The 17,259-nt window shown below is 42.3% G+C and overlaps 1 protein-coding gene across 1 annotated transcript in view; it reads right to left on the bottom strand.

Annotated features, from left to right (window-relative positions):
- adamts9 (ADAM metallopeptidase with thrombospondin type 1 motif, 9) overlaps window positions 1-16,704 on the bottom strand; it is a 41,248-nt gene extending 24,544 nt beyond the window's left edge. Inside the window, exons 1-19 of the mRNA XM_076095841.1 lie at window positions 16,608-16,704; window positions 15,905-16,296; window positions 14,085-14,247; window positions 11,862-12,193; window positions 11,089-11,172; window positions 10,863-10,987; window positions 10,554-10,594; window positions 10,307-10,412; window positions 9,106-9,252; window positions 8,200-8,341; window positions 7,526-7,630; window positions 6,497-6,642; window positions 5,933-6,114; window positions 5,654-5,790; window positions 4,568-4,685; window positions 4,341-4,436; window positions 3,157-3,323; window positions 2,778-2,907; window positions 67-193 (exon numbers count right to left, since the gene is read on the bottom strand). Coding sequence (XP_075951956.1) covers window positions 67-193; window positions 2,778-2,907; window positions 3,157-3,323; window positions 4,341-4,436; window positions 4,568-4,685; window positions 5,654-5,790; window positions 5,933-6,114; window positions 6,497-6,642; window positions 7,526-7,630; window positions 8,200-8,341; window positions 9,106-9,252; window positions 10,307-10,412; window positions 10,554-10,594; window positions 10,863-10,987; window positions 11,089-11,172; window positions 11,862-12,193; window positions 14,085-14,247; window positions 15,905-16,296; window positions 16,608-16,704 — 2,837 coding nt within the window. The remainder of the gene's footprint in view (window positions 1-66; window positions 194-2,777; window positions 2,908-3,156; window positions 3,324-4,340; window positions 4,437-4,567; window positions 4,686-5,653; window positions 5,791-5,932; window positions 6,115-6,496; window positions 6,643-7,525; window positions 7,631-8,199; window positions 8,342-9,105; window positions 9,253-10,306; window positions 10,413-10,553; window positions 10,595-10,862; window positions 10,988-11,088; window positions 11,173-11,861; window positions 12,194-14,084; window positions 14,248-15,904; window positions 16,297-16,607) is intronic.
- Between the last annotated feature and the right edge of the window lie 555 nt (window positions 16,705-17,259).

Genomic DNA, 17,259 nt, shown 5'->3' with positions numbered 1-17,259 from the left:
ACCAAGTGACAAAATAATTATCTAATGGTTCATAAAAGCCACTTAAGGCTGGTTGGTAATACAAACCTGAGTTCACATTCAGTGTTACAGGACTCGGTGATGACAGCAGGTTTAGCCGTACCGTGACACCTCTGGTCTGACACCACCACCCTGTCTGACTCTCTGCTACAGAGAATCTTCTGTTTGCGCTCTCCTGTGAAGAAATAATGACGCATGTTTACAGCAGGTCAATTCAAAATGTATAAAGTTTCTCTTATAATTCTTAAAAGAGAAATGTGTCACTTTTTTAATGTGGATGTCCAATCAGTGTTGATGGTGAATGTAGTCGATTTAGGCAATAAATTCCAAAATGCATGCTGTTTTGACAGAGAAAGCGAAGTTCTCCTGCTGCAAAATCTGTTGTACTTCCTGCATCCAGTGATGTAGCTGGAGGCAAGGAAGAACTACAAACTACTTCAGCTTAAATCCCCAGCATGGGGGCCCGTGCTCTCGATGCCGCTTAGAGAAATTTCCATTGTGTAAATAAAATGTAGTAAAAACGACCTCTTTCGTCTCTTTGCTTGTATTGCAAATGACTTAGGTTTCAAACAGCAAAAATGGCTTCCCAAAAACAGGAGTAAAGAAGATGTTATGGTCAAGGATAGATTTTAGAGCTGACACGGATAATCAGCCGTATTCAGTCAAGGTATACCACCGGAGAAATGCAGCAGTGAACAAACCTGACCTGCGGCAGCTGCAGCGAGGAGGAAATGTCAGGCAGGGACACTCCAGAGGCTGGGCTGCAGCAAGAAAACACTGACTGGTGGTGCCTTTGCTCAAATTGCACTCTAATGCCAACAGAAAGTGAATCATTCTGCTACAATAAATGTGAGTGTGGAGGGAGTTTTTGTTGGATGCCATCTCCGACGGAGAGCCAGTGTGCGTTACTAACTACGTATTCAAGTTTTACTCCTCAGGTCGACTAAGGTGCTGGAGACTTTTTTCAGGATCCCGCAGATAAACTAAAATACTGAGTTTCGTTGGGCTTTTATTGTGAAAGGTAAAAATGGAAGGAATGAAGCTGTAATGCCATGCTGTCGACAATGTGGAAAATAATTAAGAGTTGTTGCAGTCTTGGTTGACGCTGGTTGGGACTATGGAGTTTTTATTTTATTACCCGCATAAGTATAGGTGCAACTCGTCTACACTATGTTTTGGCTGGGCAACAGTGGTTTGCACTTAATGCATCCTGGTGCATGCAGGCACTGCAGGTACAGCTCTATGAGCAAGATAACTCTTTCTCGGTCAATAAAGCAGGCACTCAGGAATGTATTGCTTCATTGCCTACATTCACCATCAACACTGATTGGGCATCCACATTAAAAGGGGCTGAATTTTCCCTTTAAGCACCAAGCAAACATGGAAATGCTGCACTCATAACAGTATTTGTTGTTCTATATTCAGGCTTTTAAATAAACTTATTTTGCTCCCTTTGTATGTTGTTCTTTGATGAGAAAGACACAGAGGAATATGCAAAAAGGAATGACTAAGAGTTGCAATCTAGGATTTCATAGTTTCATCCTCAACTAAAACTCCACTACCTTCCACTGCCTGACCTCAGCTTCTGTATGATCCTGCATGTGGTTGTCTGAGCCGTCGCAACAGCTTGCTCAAGTGCAATATAGATCATCATAGGATTGCAACGACTACCAGCAGCAATGTACTTCACCTTGGCTCTTGTGTTGACATCGCTGCACTGAATCAAAGAGCACCAACTGTGCATGGGGAGAGAGATTTAAACCTCATGTGGCTGCAGGAAATAGATTCTCTATCAGTACCTCATGTTACCAAGTTTTGCAGCTCAGTGCTATGAGAGCTCTGTGTGCCGCAGACTGCCTGGAAAGCCGTATAAATCGGAAAATCAAAAAGGTGCTGAGGGCATTACATGTTAGCCGTTTTCCCAGCTGTGTGAACTCCTTGGTTTCTCTTTGGAATTTACTGTTGGTTGTTCAAGCAAGGCAGTGTCAAAAAGTGGAGAAAGAAATTCTCAGACAAAGTGTTCGAGTCATAACACATAACAGGTTTTCGAGTTTACCTGCGATCCGCCTCTGCACGCCTACATACTCCGACATATCCAGGGTCATGTCGAAGAAGGTAATCTGACTTTAATCACTTGCTCCGAACATATACAGTGGGTACGGAAAGTATTCAGACCCCTTTAAATGTTTCACTCTTTGTTTCATTGCAGCCATTTGCTAAAATCAAAAAAGTTCATTTTATTTCTCATTAATGTACACTCAGCACCCCATCTTGACAGAAAAAAACAGAAATGTAGAAATTTTTGCAAATTTATTAAAAAAGAAAAACTGAAATATCACATGGTCATAAGTATTCAGACCCTTTGCTGTGACACTCATATTTAACTCACATGCTGTCCATTTCTCCTGATCCTCCTTGAGATGGTTCTACTCCTTCATTGGAGTCCAGCTGTGTTTAATTAAACTGATTGGACTTGATTAGGAAAGGCACACACCTGTCTATATAAGACCTTACAGCTCACAGTGCATGTCAGAGCAAATGAGAATCATGAGGTCGAAGGGACTGCCCAAGGAGCTCAGAGTATGTCTAGCATGAAGTTGTCAAGTTTAGCCAGACAATCTCTACCTCTCCTATGCCTCTGGCTTAGTGGTTCCCACGTCTCCCGTCTTTGTTGCATCTCATCTTTACTCTCACCACACCATTTATCTTTGACCACTCCCATCATCTCACTGTGCCAACCCTTTGTGCCTCCCCCTCACCTTGGCACAGACGGCTGCACTCCTGCCAGGGCCCATACACATCCCAGAAGAACTGCTGAGGTTTGTCTTCTATTGGGATGTTAAAGGAGTATCTGACATCTGGGTTGTAAAGGTTTCCCACAGACAGCACCTGAGTAAAATGCAGGCAATGTGACATGCATTAAAATACAGTAGGATTATTATATATTATCATATAATCTATCTATGAATCATCATAGATTGTCCACATCTTCCAAAGTAGAAGTAATCATTTTGGAGGTCAAGCCTGTAAAAGTGTTTAAGTTCCTGCATAAATTGTACTCATGCCACTGCTTCTACATCAGTTTCGCTCTACATCTCCTGCATGGCTTACCAAGCTAACAGGATAAGGACAATTTACCTGGACAATGGTCTCCTCCTCGATGCGGTCAGTGCAGTTGATCCTCTCAACGACATTGTCAGAGCCACTGTATTCAATGACGACATTTCCTACTTTGATTTCCCTTTTGAACATACTGACCACAAACTCTCCATTAAGCAGGAACTCTCCACGGCTATTTGATATGGCTGCAGAGAGAGAAAAAACACTTACTGTGCTTGATGCCACTGTGACAGAGAGCCAGATTGAGCAGTATTTGATGCAAAATCTAATTATCTTTGCATGATTGGCACAAAAACCGCAGAAGAAACTTAAGAAATGTAAAATGTTTTGTGAGAATTATCGTTCTCATGACACTAACGAGCTAAAGTAAAGGAAACAACAGCTTGTCTTTTTTTACGTGACGTGGCAGCTTAGCAACACATTGGCTAGCGTTTTCATTTACAGTAAGGCACATGCAGTAGGCAGCAGTTAAGTCTTATTGGGGTAATATAATCCTCTGTTCCTGGACAAGTCCCATCCATGGGCATCCTGTTCTGTTCAATGGCCAGTCTGCTGCACTCATTCACCCTAATGCGATTATGGAGCTAATTTCCTGCCTTTACTTTCCTCGTCATTTCACACATTACACTAATATGACTGTGGAGAGCGGCCCTCATTCCGGCAAAATCATCTCCACTTTGGGCCCCTAATGAATGTGCCCATACACAAATACATATAAATACACACACACACGCAGAGAATAAAAGAAAACTGCAACATGCACTGACATATACACACACACCTTAATTGACCTTAATGGAATGGTAGCCAGAGGGCAATCTGAGCTCCAGTATTTGCATGCTCTTGCCAACAAGACATGTTAATAGCTGACAAAGCAGCCATATCCTGACATACAGACAATAGGTACAGAGAGACATACATTTACAGAACCAAAGAAAACATGCAACTTTGAACGCACACACACAGAAAATACAAACGAAACCAACTGACCTTGCTAGAAAGCTAGTTCTGTCTTATTAACGTGTTAGCATGCACACTACATGCCAACTCCATGGGTTTACAGGACACGACTTTACATTAAAAGCTGAACATGCAGGCTTTCAACCGCACATTGCTTTAGAAATGGCTGGAGACAATATTTATGGAAATGTGGGAAATACAACGAAAATAGTTTCTTTTGATGAAAACTTTGGATGTCTTACCGAGGTAGTTGTCATCCTCTGGTTTCCCTGAGTAGCTGTGTTGACGCACATCTATATTTGTAGCACCACTGGGTATTCGCACCACTTCATTATAGCCTGCAAATAGCATAAGTATGAACTAAAACTAAGTAAATGTAAAAATGTGTTAAAGCAATATAACAAGAGCTGCTGTCTTTTAAACTTGCTGAAGGTGAAATGTTGGTGTAATAAAAGAGGCTATAGCTCACCATAGTGGACGATGTTGAAGGTGCCTGCTACAGTTTTGCAGGAAGAGTTGTCACCTCCGCACACGCCACACTTGTCCCTCCTGGCTTTAGAGTTCAATACATGGTCACAGCCCGCTTGCTGCTCAGTGAAAAGGAAGAAGGGAGGAATTTATGAAATATGAAATGAGAAAGTGCCAGGAGTAATATAAATGGTACTAGCAGGAAAGGGACAAAAAGAGGGGAAGTAGAATAGAAGGTTGAAAAGCAGGAGAGAAGATCAGATGGAGGATAAAGGGGTATTATATGACAACTTTCTCTTTAATTCCAGTTGATTGGCAAAAGTTCAACACTACAATATTAACATAATTAATAGACTTCAACTCTGCCATTGTTTCTCTATTTCTTGATGATGATCATGAAAGAACAAATCAAACCCAGTGACCCTTAAATTAGTTACATATGGACTTATTGAGTTATAGCTATATTGCTGACACCCATCTGTAATAAATTTACTTTCAAACACCACACTAGAAATGGCATGAGCTCTGCTTGTCATTGGTTTTAGCAAGATACATTTTGGATTTTCTATAAAAGGATGAAGACTAAAGATGGGACTACAGATGAAAAATAGCCTTTTGGCTAACTCTGGCACATTTGCAGAAATGTTTTTATTAATGTGCACTGTCCCGTTCAAATAAACCAATCAATAAATAAGAGCTTAGCTTACGTTCCATAGCATCAAAATCCACTTGCCAAGGCCAGGAAGGCAACTTACTGAACCACAATCTAACCAAACACTGTGTGTGGTTTAGAGTGTACACAGACCAACCCACTGCTTCTTTCCAAAAGCATATTGATGTGTATGGTTTGTTAGTAATCAAGCCTTCAAAGACAACTCTATCTGTCACAGGTGGCAATAAACACAGTGGTTTGGCAAAGGATCGAGATGCTTTTTGAAATTATTTGCTGCAAAGATATGGAAAGAATTATATCCACTGGATACGGTAAATGTGCAAGAATGGTCACCTATAGTTGTGTTAGCTGTTCATATGTAATTGTACCATGCAGCTGAGTTGTTGTTAAGTTACTAAGAGTTAGGGAACTCACCCTGCACAGGCCCTGGACACAGATGTCATTGGTATCGGGTCCGCACGGTGTGCCATCAGTGACCCTGTCCCTGAGCTGATAGTAGGCTGTGCTGCCTGCCACCCTGCAGAACAACTTACACCTGTCCTTCATCAGAACTGACAAAGGAAGCAAGACAGAGATAAACACTTAATATATGTCAATGTCAAACTTACATTATGTCTATTATGCACCAGTGAAACAAAGTTGACAAAAAGAGCAAGCAGGATGCCAGTGACTGAAAAAGAAATGTATTCTCACTTCCGCTGTACTTGGGCACCCAGCGAACATTAGGAGGTAGACCGTTGATGTTGAAGTGCCTGCCATCGAAAGCCGCACATTGCTCCTCCCTGAAGTCTTTCTTCTGCTTGGAGCAGGGCTCAGAATTACAGGAACGAAACTTCATTCGGCGACCCACACAATACATTCCTCCATTCCTGGGCCTGGAAGCAAAAATTGAGGAAGTGAATGGACCAATCTTTGCTTATATTTAGTAAACATTTTAAGTTCATGCTTTAGTAAGCATTTTTTCCCCCACAGATTTTAACATTTTTCCATCTACCTGTTCTCCTTTTCAACATGTTGCTCACCATCACATACCTTGACTATGCCATTGGCATTTGTTTCAGGTTCAAACTCATTCTCATCATGCCCGAATCCCAAACAACCCTGTAAGCTCTGCCATCAGAGGGCATTTCTTGATGAACACAAGCTATGAAAAGAATTCCCTTGAGGAGGATTGATCTATGGAACACTGGCTTTGGCAGCTGCGATGGAGACAAGGTCCACTAGGCATGCGTGACTACAAAGAGAAGGAGTGCTCACACGGGTCGGTTGCATTCGCGCACGGCGATCTTGATGCCCCCGCCGCATGTCCGCGAACAGGTACCAAAAGGGCTCCATACTCCCCAGGCCCCCTCCACAGGTACGGCGTCATGCTCTTTTGCTATACACACGCCGTGTTTGCAGTGCTGCAATGAGAGAGAAACAGAAGAAATAGAAGTCGGATAAATTAAGCGAGCAAGAATAGAAGCAGGGGGAGAGGAGGAGGTAAACGAGCGAAGGAACAATAAGAGCAAGACAGAGAAAGAGTCAAAAAGGGAGCGAGACAGACAAGAGTGAGCACATGAAATGTCATCCATGGAGCTGGCAACACATCTATCTTCTCTCCCGTGCTTTGATGCTAATCTGGGAGGAATTATACAGTAAAGCAAATGGAAAGAATAAGAACTGAAAAAGACATTTCACGGCAGGGTCTGGCTGGACAGAAGACAAGAGAATGACACGCACATAGTCAATAAATATATCTCAGCTCATAACAGGAGGATAATCTTACACTGTTCAACAAACAGTCTCCATCTTTTGTGTTTAGTCTGGTGTACTGCATGACATGGGATGAAAGGTTGGTGTAAACGTGTCGCTTTCATGTTCTCGCAACCTTAGCAGCAGGAAGCGAGGGGTTATTAAGAAAGTCCTAATTAAAAGCTGCACTAAGACAGTCCATCATTTACAACTTCACGCCACCTACTTACGTGCCAGTCATATTCAATTACTAGCGTTAGCATATGTGTCGATGGCAAGTACATTTGTTTTTTCAAGTGTTTGACAACATGTTTTCTTTTATCATTTTGCACTCTAAATTAAAAACGCCTGTGAACCATTTTATGTGTCACTGGAAAAAAAAGGAAATGCAGTGAGGATTGTCACATCATAAAAGAGAACCACGTGTATTAAACCATAACGTAAATGTGTTCAAAAATGTGTCAATCCCATCGTTCACCCCAAACTTTTGCTTTATTAAAACGCAGTTTAATTTCTTACATCTTGCTCCTGACATTTCCACACGACACTTACCTTTCCAGGAGAGCAGTCGGTGCCATCTGCCCACGGCATGTGCTGGGTCCTGCAGCCCCGCTGGGCGCCCTCTAGGCTGGTGCACCACAACCTCCGACACTGGGTCTGAGAAGCACACACACACAGAAAAAACATTCTTGAATATCTTCACAGAAACAGACATCCAATTTATCGCACATTATAAAACATGCCAGAAGGTGACTCCAAACAATAAGTTGAATGCATCAGCCATCTCATTTACCAGGTGTTTCTTAGCCAGTGGCGCACAAGACTTTACAGTCAGACCAGAAAACATGAGCCAGTAAAACTTTTCTTCAGTGCCTCAGGGTGTCACAACTATTATGGAAAGATTTCTGCGGTATTCATTTTAAATTCAACAAGACAAATATATCGTGTCTGGATGGTTTGATGTGATGATTCAAGCCTGATTCCACCTTTCCTCATATTGGTGTTTTAAGGAGTTATTAACAGAATTCATAAGTGGGGAGATATCACGTTTGGTTTTGTTTGCTTGTATCTCAGAAAGAACAATCAGCATGCTGTTAAATACGACTTAAAATGATTCAAGTTCAGCTGAAAACCTCTGCAGCACATGATCATAACACAAGAGGCTTCCCTCAGAGACACCACATGTGCAACATGACAGTTTGTATTTGCACGCCGACTCCACTCACCATATAAGGGCACACCTGCGTTCCCTGCCCAAATATCAATTCACACTGTTTATTGACACTGTATATCCGTCCAGCCAGCTGCTGCGAGAGACTGTACGGCCTGGAAGCGGGCTCGTCGAGTAAGCACTCACCATATCCTGTGCTATTAAGAAATAAAAATAAAATGACTTAAAAGAAAAAAGGGAAAAACAAAAGACACAAACAGACAGAAAGCACACTCAGTACAGCCATTCATTTTGTACATATATATATACTGTATAAAGAACTCCTACTGTACACACAGCTTGCTCAGTATCTTGACAGGTTTCTGTTCATATTCAGTCAATATGTAGAAAGTGGTTGGGATCTCAAGAGTTGGGGATGCAGAGAGAACTTTGAATAGTTGGGGGTATGGAAAGGGATTTTGGATAGTTGCCAGATACAATCGCATTTACTCTTTCCTACAGTAGGAGTTCCCTGGTCATTCTCAGCAAGTTGAGCAGCCTTTGGAAGAGAAGAGACTAGAGGCTGCAGCAACCCTGAAATATTATGACAGTTTATTTGCATTTAAGTCTAGAAATTTGGCTGTTGCTGCCAAAAGTGAAAAAAAAAACTCCATACAGCATGCAATACACTGCATTCTGTGTATATTTTGTGTGTGTGTGTGTGTGTGTGTGAGCGTTTGTATGTTTCAGGTAAAAATGTTGTGAAATCTCTGTGATACCGTTTATAAATACAGTATCTTTAAAGAGTATTTGGTCAGAGGTTTATAATAAAAATGTATTTAAAAAATACAACAATTTCTTCTCGCAAGTAGAACTTTGCATATCCTGTTTGAGTAGTTCAGACTCAGTAGAAAAACAACATCTACATAATCTAATCTCTGTGCATGTTTGGAACAATCCTGAAGAAAAGAGTATGACATACTCAAGGAACTCTGTGATGTACTTCCTGCTACACTTGGACCACATCCAAGGGTTTGTGTTGTAGTTGAGTGTGGGAGCCATCACATGTTGCTGAATCTTAATGCCATCTTCCTTACACTTGTTACTGTCATCATGAGGCATGTTGAACCTAGCAGAGAGAAAAAGGAAACACATGTTCAGATATCATAAAATATTTTACAATATTTGATTTTACTTCATGCAGATTCACAGCTCTGTAAGACCACTGTTAGGCTCAGAGAAATGCTAAGAAAGCCAGTTTAATGCTGATGAACGTCTCTATATTGCTCCTGACTGGGACTTTGACTTTTTTTGTGTTTTTCATTTGTTCGCACACATGTTTTAAATGTAAACATGGATTATATATTAGAGGTGTCACAGTGATATTGGCTTTGGGAAACCTATTCACAGCAGCAGCTGAATATAATACAGAGCGTTTGTATTTCGTGCTGGTGGGGAGTTTGGAAGTAAACCAGCACAATATTGAATGATATGAACACTGGGCGACAGACATAGCAGAAGCACAGTGAGTATAAGAGAAGCAATCAAGCTCCTGCAGGGAGAACAAATATGATCCCCGTTGGTGGTGGACAGGTACAGCACCACACTGCCCACAGCCCTCCCTCCGAGCTACTCAGCTGCCCACCTGACAGGTACCAAATAACACTGAGCTCTGGGGCTAAGCGGTCGACAAGCATGTTGTCACCGCTTGATGCGGATAAACGTGGAATTGAACAATCCCACCTTTTGTTTAGTGGTTAGAGGGAGCATTTGTTAGAGACGATGAGGGCCGTTAAGGTCCGTAACAGTCTCCACTCTAGGAGGCTAACCCAGCCACCCCCCAGATCTGGCTGACTCAGGACGTTTGACAACAGAGTTTGCTGAAGGGCAGGTATGACTTAAAATCTGGGAATCCAATTTACAGACCATTTTCTCTTTCTTGTCAGAATAAAAGGCAGGCAAAAATGAGGGGATATGATCAGAAACACACCAAAGCACCAATTATAAGATGTTGTCCATATATGCAAGATTCCTTGATCTCCATCTGCTGGTAAGGCATGCATGTGGATTCCTAGAAAGACTTTTTTAGTTCTACCAACATCTTACTGAAGCCAAACCTTTCATTAACTAGGAGGGATGACAGTACTTGAGGAAAACAATCAGTGGAAACATGCTGTGCTTACACATGGCCAAGTTCATGGGCGATGGTGAATGCAGTGCTGAGTCCATTGTCCTCGCTGATACTGCAACTCCTGTATGGATCACACACCGTCCCCAACTCTGCAAGTCCTTCAAAACAAGACAGACTTCCGTTTTCAGTTTTTCCTTCATGGTCATGCCACCATCAACACCGTGAAGTACAGTAGAAATGATTTCATGGTCGTGAGCCTATCAGCACATTTAAAAAAAAAACTAAACTAAACCACTTACCTAAGGTGTCACACTTATCCCTTGCTCTACAGATGTCCTGCCTGTGGTGAAGACACAGACAATGGGTCGAGGTCAGTGGCACAGTACAAAAGACGGACAATTCCCCAACCTTGATCGGGTCCTCCTTGTTTAAGTACATATTTAAATAGCAGTTCTATTCATCAGGCATCTGGGACCCATTTGATCTCTGGCTTTGATGAAGCAGATTTATACTTGTTACAATGCTGTTTGATTCATGGGGTATTTGGTTGTTTAAAAGACCTAAAAACCTGTTGAAAAAAATATGATAACGTGTTGTTTTTTTTGCACCTGGTGATCAGGATGGCAGTGTCGTGATGGGAATGGTGGTTATCATCCAGGATGTTCTGGCTCTGCTGCCAAATGCAGAAGTTCTTTAAAGTGGTCTGTGCATTGAATGAAATGACTGGACCATCCTGAGAACATACAATGACGAAAAATCAAAGGTATAAGTTCTTTGAGAAGTAGTACACTTGTTGTAAGTGTATGGAGATTAATACTAATTTAGCGGTCTTACCAGCTCGTTGTTTATTATGACTAACTTTACAATCACAATGTTAATCAGATTGCCAATGCTGGGGTCTCTGTAGATGGAAGATACCTGAATAAAGGAAACAAAACATCAGCTCAATCCGGTCAATAAAAACATTTTCAAGATATGACCAGTTTTATTATTAGGATTAATACCGTTACAATATCCTCATTAACTTAACCCAGGTGAAATGTGACAGAGTTCATTTACTGGTAACTCTATCATGGGCTGCCCTCCTGTAGTTTCAAGCAAGTACTGGGAAATTTGTTTGATTGGAAGATCAAGTTGATAATGGCCTGAGCCCCTGTGGAGAAGACCAGCTTTGCCAAGAACAGAATATAGGTCAACTCAGCCTCCCCCTGAGGACTGTCGGCCCCAGACGCCTGCGGAAGCTAGTATTTGAAGTGGCCGAGAGTATGCGGTCTATGTGACATACCTGAGCTTATTTTTAACATTCATCAAACTGTCAGGCAGGCTCTACCTCAAGCTGCCCTGTCTTCCCCCTGACCGTTTGAAAGTGATGTTTACCCCTGCCCTCGGCTGCCCTTTTCCCTCCCATGGCCCTCCTCCAAGGGCCGAATGACTGACTTGCAGAACAGGTACATACATTTAGTACACAAATATCCACACGTGTAGCTACTTTCTGGCCATACATGTGCATAGTATACAGACACATAAACAACTTCCGTGTCCCGGCCAACCACCTCCACCGTACAAACATTCTCTACTAGCAGCCATGAAGATATAGCAGAACTTACTATGGACATTAATGTGAGTATGTAGTGCTGCAGGTTGCTGCCGTGATGCTCCACCATTTTGTTGTCGGCCACCAGCATGACTTCAACGAAGCGCGGGTAGGAGAGGAAGCGCTTTGATCTCCTGTGAGGTCCTGAGTCGCCGCTGCTATCATTTGACGGTCTGGTGCCGGCACTGCCGCTCTCCGATCTGAGCAAAGCACCACTGGCCAGGCCGGCACTCAGTGACTCCACGTCATTGAATATACCAGCGCTGACCACAGGGGCTGCATTGGAGACGGTGGTCAACCCAGCCACTTGCCTTTTCTTAAGCTTGTGTCTCTTATATCTGTGTCCTAGAGAGAGAGAGGTCAGGAGGAATGGAGCATGTGTAAATATACAAAGATGGAGGGATAATGGGAAATACATTCAGTCAGAAAAGCAGACAAGGTATGACTCCATGTGTTTACGGTTAGGCTAAAGTGGTGGTTTATGTCTTTAAAGGTGGAGATAAATGAGGTAAAATGGCTGTCTGGTAGTTGGTATTGTTCAAATATGTTGCTGCCTCTTTCTCTCTTTTGTTTATTGTTGCTCAAAGAGTGGGTTGACAAATGAACACTGCCTGGAATGCCTTTTTTTCTCTCTCCCTCCTCTTTCAGAAGAGGGGAGAGAAAAGGGCAAAGAGTTCAGACTAGGTAAACCTGGCACCCAGCCATAAAGAAAAAGGGAGCACATACTGCAGTGCAAACACCAAAAGAAGACAGTTCAACAACTTGGCAGCAAAAACTCTTAACCCTGTTGTGAATTAATTCTGATTTTAATCAAGACATGGCAACAAAACTGCTGAATTTTGTTTTCTCATCACATGCAGATCCCCCTTTCTGGACCACCAGCAATGCACCAACACCTAAATAACAGTGAACTGGACCACATCATATTAGCGGATCGGCTTTCAGTACACATGATTTATGAATAAAACAAAAACAAAAATGTGATCTTCTTCAAAACTTCTAAGGTAACAATGGAACTTTGTCCAAGGATGAAAATAGCTCTTGGTCAAATGTATGCTCCTCCAGGCTAAATATTGTATTACAGAATGAAGCAAAAGACAAACACACACAAAATACAAAGCACAAGAACACACACACACACAAACATTTACATACACAGTGAAACCAAACATCTGCAGAAAGATGTCCAGCACAAAGAGTAAATCTCTCCAGATTTATTTTAGTTTTGTTCGATCATTTAACAGTTTCAAGCGGCATGACTTTTCGACTATACAATTTACACTGCACATTGAAGGCAGTGGGTCTGCTCAACTCTCTTATCAAAGAGGAAGAGGAAGTACAAGAGTCAACAGGAAGTGAAGCCAGTAAACTGAGATAGAATGATACCAGGGTGAACTTCCAAATGACTTTTCCTGTGCGAGAGTTGGAAAGCTTGCTCACAACTGTGCTGCAGCTGTAGGCGCTCCACCGTGCAGGCTAAGACACGATATGTCAGCCGACACAGATTCACACCATACTTTCACTTAAATTCCATCATACACTTCTATTTGTAGTCTACTCATGAGAAAATGTGCAAATGACAGAGTGATATTTTATTGTCATATCACAATAGATAGCATTATTATTACCCAGCTCTGCAGAGCCATTTTCTTCTTTTTAATCTTTGCCTTTCGAAATCTACCTCAATAAACACACTCAAAGTTTTCCCTGGTTTTAACCAGATCAGCTACATGTGATTCTACCGTGCCATGCTACAACTGTAATAGGTCAATAATCTCAGTTACTGTTACATAATCAGTTCCTGTTACAACTGATTGCAGAGACTTTGGGGGCACCGGAATGATTATGTCTGCTTACGTCTGTGGGAACCAATTAAAAAAGGTCACATAATGCATGCGCATGCAGACATAATAAATGGCAACTTATACTTGCAATCGAAACGTATCCTGTGAAAACACTCGCAAGCACATGAACCAACCACATACACACTGTTTTACACACAGCCCTTGGGAGGTCCATGCTCAGAAGCAGTCGTGTGCTGATATGGAGAAGATATTCATGTCAGCTGATTGGCCACCTCAGTGGGGAGGTCTGAATCAACGCAAGTTGCACATACAGTAGCTGCGCATTATGCATGTTTGTTAGCTAATGCGTAGAGGCATTAAAGTTGGGTGTTTGTGACGACCTTGTCTGTGTAAATTGCATGCATGAGTACCCATCATGTAATACGCCATACCTGAAGTGTCACAAGCAGAGTTCTCCTCAGATGTCTGTTTCTTGGATGCACGCTTCCTGTATACAATATGAGGTTTTGTGTGTTCCTCTTCATAGTGTTCTCCTTGAAAGCTGTGAAGGGGCTCCACAAAATACTCCCCTTCTGGAGACCTGAAAGTGCCAAACTGGATTGCAAAAGAAGAAAAAAAGCATCCCAGTTAGTCTCCATCCATCCATTTTCTGCAAATGCTCATTCCTTCACAGCAACAACATACGCAAACATGGGGAGAACTTGCTGAATCTACAGAGAGGACCAAGGGGAGTATATGGTTCAAGGATATTTTTGCAAATCAGTGAGCTGCCACTAAACTTTATTGCAATGTATGTTTCACTTACAAAATACTGTATGTATGGCAAGCAACAGTGGAATGTGACTCATTTACTATTCATTAGAGAAAGTAAGCAATGCAGTGACTCAAGGGCTTTCACAAAAAGGTGAAATAAGTGAATTTGCACGCATGTAAGAATGTTCTCAAAAGAGGAGTAAATACATAATAGTGAGACCTGTGATGCCTATCAGGAAAGCAGTGAGATTGTGTGTTCTTGGCAAGCTTGCTGAAAGCCTTGTTATATGTATTTCACATGGCCAATTAGTGTGACTGCCTAACTTGGAGGTCTATGATGTTCCAGATAAGGTACATGCCAACCCAAGCACATTTAGCTCTTTGGTGGTTGGCTGTGGAGAATAAGCAAGGCAGCTGATGCAAGTTTTGCACAATTACATTTGGCACAACTCATATTTGTAATCTCTCTGATAATAAAGTATGACAAAAATGTATAAAACCATTAAATTATCCTGCTTGTACATGTAGCAGGGTGGATTGTTCTTAAGCAAAGACACTGCAAGACACTATTCCCATTACTACACTAGGACCTGCACTTTGAGTGACCCGGGGAGCTGGCAAGGAAAGAGAGAATCTCCCTCCAAGTTTCCTTGCAAGAAAACAACCAACACATTTTAGATTGTACAGAAATGATGGCCATCAGCAGTATCACCTGTTTTAAAACAAATGTCCCTTCAGGGATCTAAAATATAAATATCGAAATACATAAATGTCAACTCAACTCCCTAAAGCTCAGAGCATTTTTTATTTTTTATTTTCATTTGTCATTTGGGAGGAAATGTACCCCTTCTTCAGTCATAACTATTACTTCACTGTGGCTTTTATGTTTGAATTCAGGATGCACTTTTGCTCCACTCCAAAACACATGCCTGGGAGAGGGACCAATTTATGATGACGTCAGTACCACCCGTACTCCCGCTCTACCAGCGTGCGTAAAGACGTCACTGACAACCGGGAGACCAGAGACAGGCATGGAAGATTTAGAGTAGAGTGTTCATTAACTTGACTATAAGCAATGGACTTGGGAGTCCTGCCAGTCAGCACAGTTGTTCGATATTTTGAGATGTATTCAGTGTCTGGAAGTGCCCCAGAAATAAACAACTACTACAAATATAAGCTTAACAAGTCATGCAGTCTCAAAGTACTTTTTCCTAATGAGTTGTAAATCAGCTTCAACTTCATTTCATTGTTACCGGGATATGAGCAATATTCAATTATTTCCTAAATACAGACATACATAGATGCCTGCTTAAGTTCGATATTTGCACATCACAGTTTGCACTGGCGATGTGTTTACTTTTTTTGAGGCAATGGCGAGGCAGCTTTACAAGTCTTGTATAGGCAATAATTGCCTCTAAATACCCATGGTGGAAAAGTAAAACACCCGGTCGTAAAGTCATCACATGCACGACGAATCTAACCGTGCGTAAAAACTCACCAGTCCGGAGCACAAACTGATGACCGCGGCGTGTTCCGCTTGTGCATTTACAAGTCCTTTGTAGAAGCAGTGCCTTAACTCCGTGTCCTCCTCCTCCTCCCCATCTGTTGCAAAATCCGTTACGTTATCTCCTCGGGGCACTCCAAGCACTGTGACAGTGTAGAGAGGTGCGATAAATCCCGATTCCAGCGTGAGGTTGAGGTGATAATGCTGTCCGAAAGCAGATATCCTGTAGTGAATATTTGGCGAGGCCCAGTGATCCGTAGTATTCCCGGTGCTCTCGTCCAAACTTCGTCTTTTCCTCTTAAAGTGCACACCGGTTGGAAACTTGTCACCAGCTTCAGTCACTCGCACTGGTGTTACAATCTCATAAGTGCCGATCTCCTGTTTTACTGGGGGGAAGTAAAGGCAGAGGAATAGCAATGCAATTAAGGATAAGCATCAGTACAAATCAGAGAGCCCAGATGTATTAATAGATAGATCATGATTAACATATCGAATGTATTTGACTTTTTTTTGAAAATTCTGTTGTTTTTACAGCATTGCAAGCAAATGGCAGGCATTCAGTGCACTTCAGTTATCTAGAAAGCGCTGCAAGTCATGTGCTTGGCTTAGTTCAAAACTCATTCATTCTCTGCACTCAGTGTTAGAAAGTAACTCCATGAGGGAAAATGCGGGGGTTCGTCAGAGCGGCATACTTTACCTGTGCTTGAATTCAAAAGCAATTTCCCCGTAGATGCGACTACATTCAAGAAATCAGGGAATAGTAGGAACCCCAAGCCCCAGAAGAGCACATGCATGATTGTCCACGTTCAGAGGAGAGCGGCAGCCTGTATTCCTGTAGTAATACTGTATTCCTCCAGTCACTCCGGGCTTTCCGCCTCCGGTCCGCCTGCCACATCCAATTTTATTATCCTCGACTCTTTAGTAGATGGTCTCCGGCCGGTGAAGTACACTGCTGGGACGTGAGCGCTTCGCGCATTCCCTGGTGAACATGCATACTGCAGAGGGGTGGGCTGCTCACACTGCGATGGGCTCCGCTGCAAGCCGGTGCACCAGCTCTCTCCCCAGCTATAGGGGCGGGATCAGCCAGGCAAGGTACACTGGTGCTACAGTGAAGCCACTCCCGTTACATACTGTAGTGACCAAAGTGGTCACATAGATGATGTGATATGTCCAGTGACTGGATTATTTATGAGACTTTTTGGGCTGTTGCATCCAATTCTAAGTTAAAACCAGCCTAGAGGAGCCTTGCTCAGGGGCCCCCAGTGACCATAAATGGCCTCCAATTAACTGGCTTAATGAAGTGCATACATTTATGGGGTGATTCAATTGCAAATGTGTCCTGTCATTCA

Source organism: Anarhichas minor, unplaced genomic scaffold (assembly GCF_050575085.1).
Source record: "Anarhichas minor isolate MPS153535 unplaced genomic scaffold, ASM5057508v1 ptg000021l, whole genome shotgun sequence".
NCBI lineage: Eukaryota > Metazoa > Chordata > Actinopteri > Perciformes > Anarhichadidae > Anarhichas > Anarhichas minor.
This window is presented reverse-complemented; position numbering and strand designations above follow the sequence as displayed.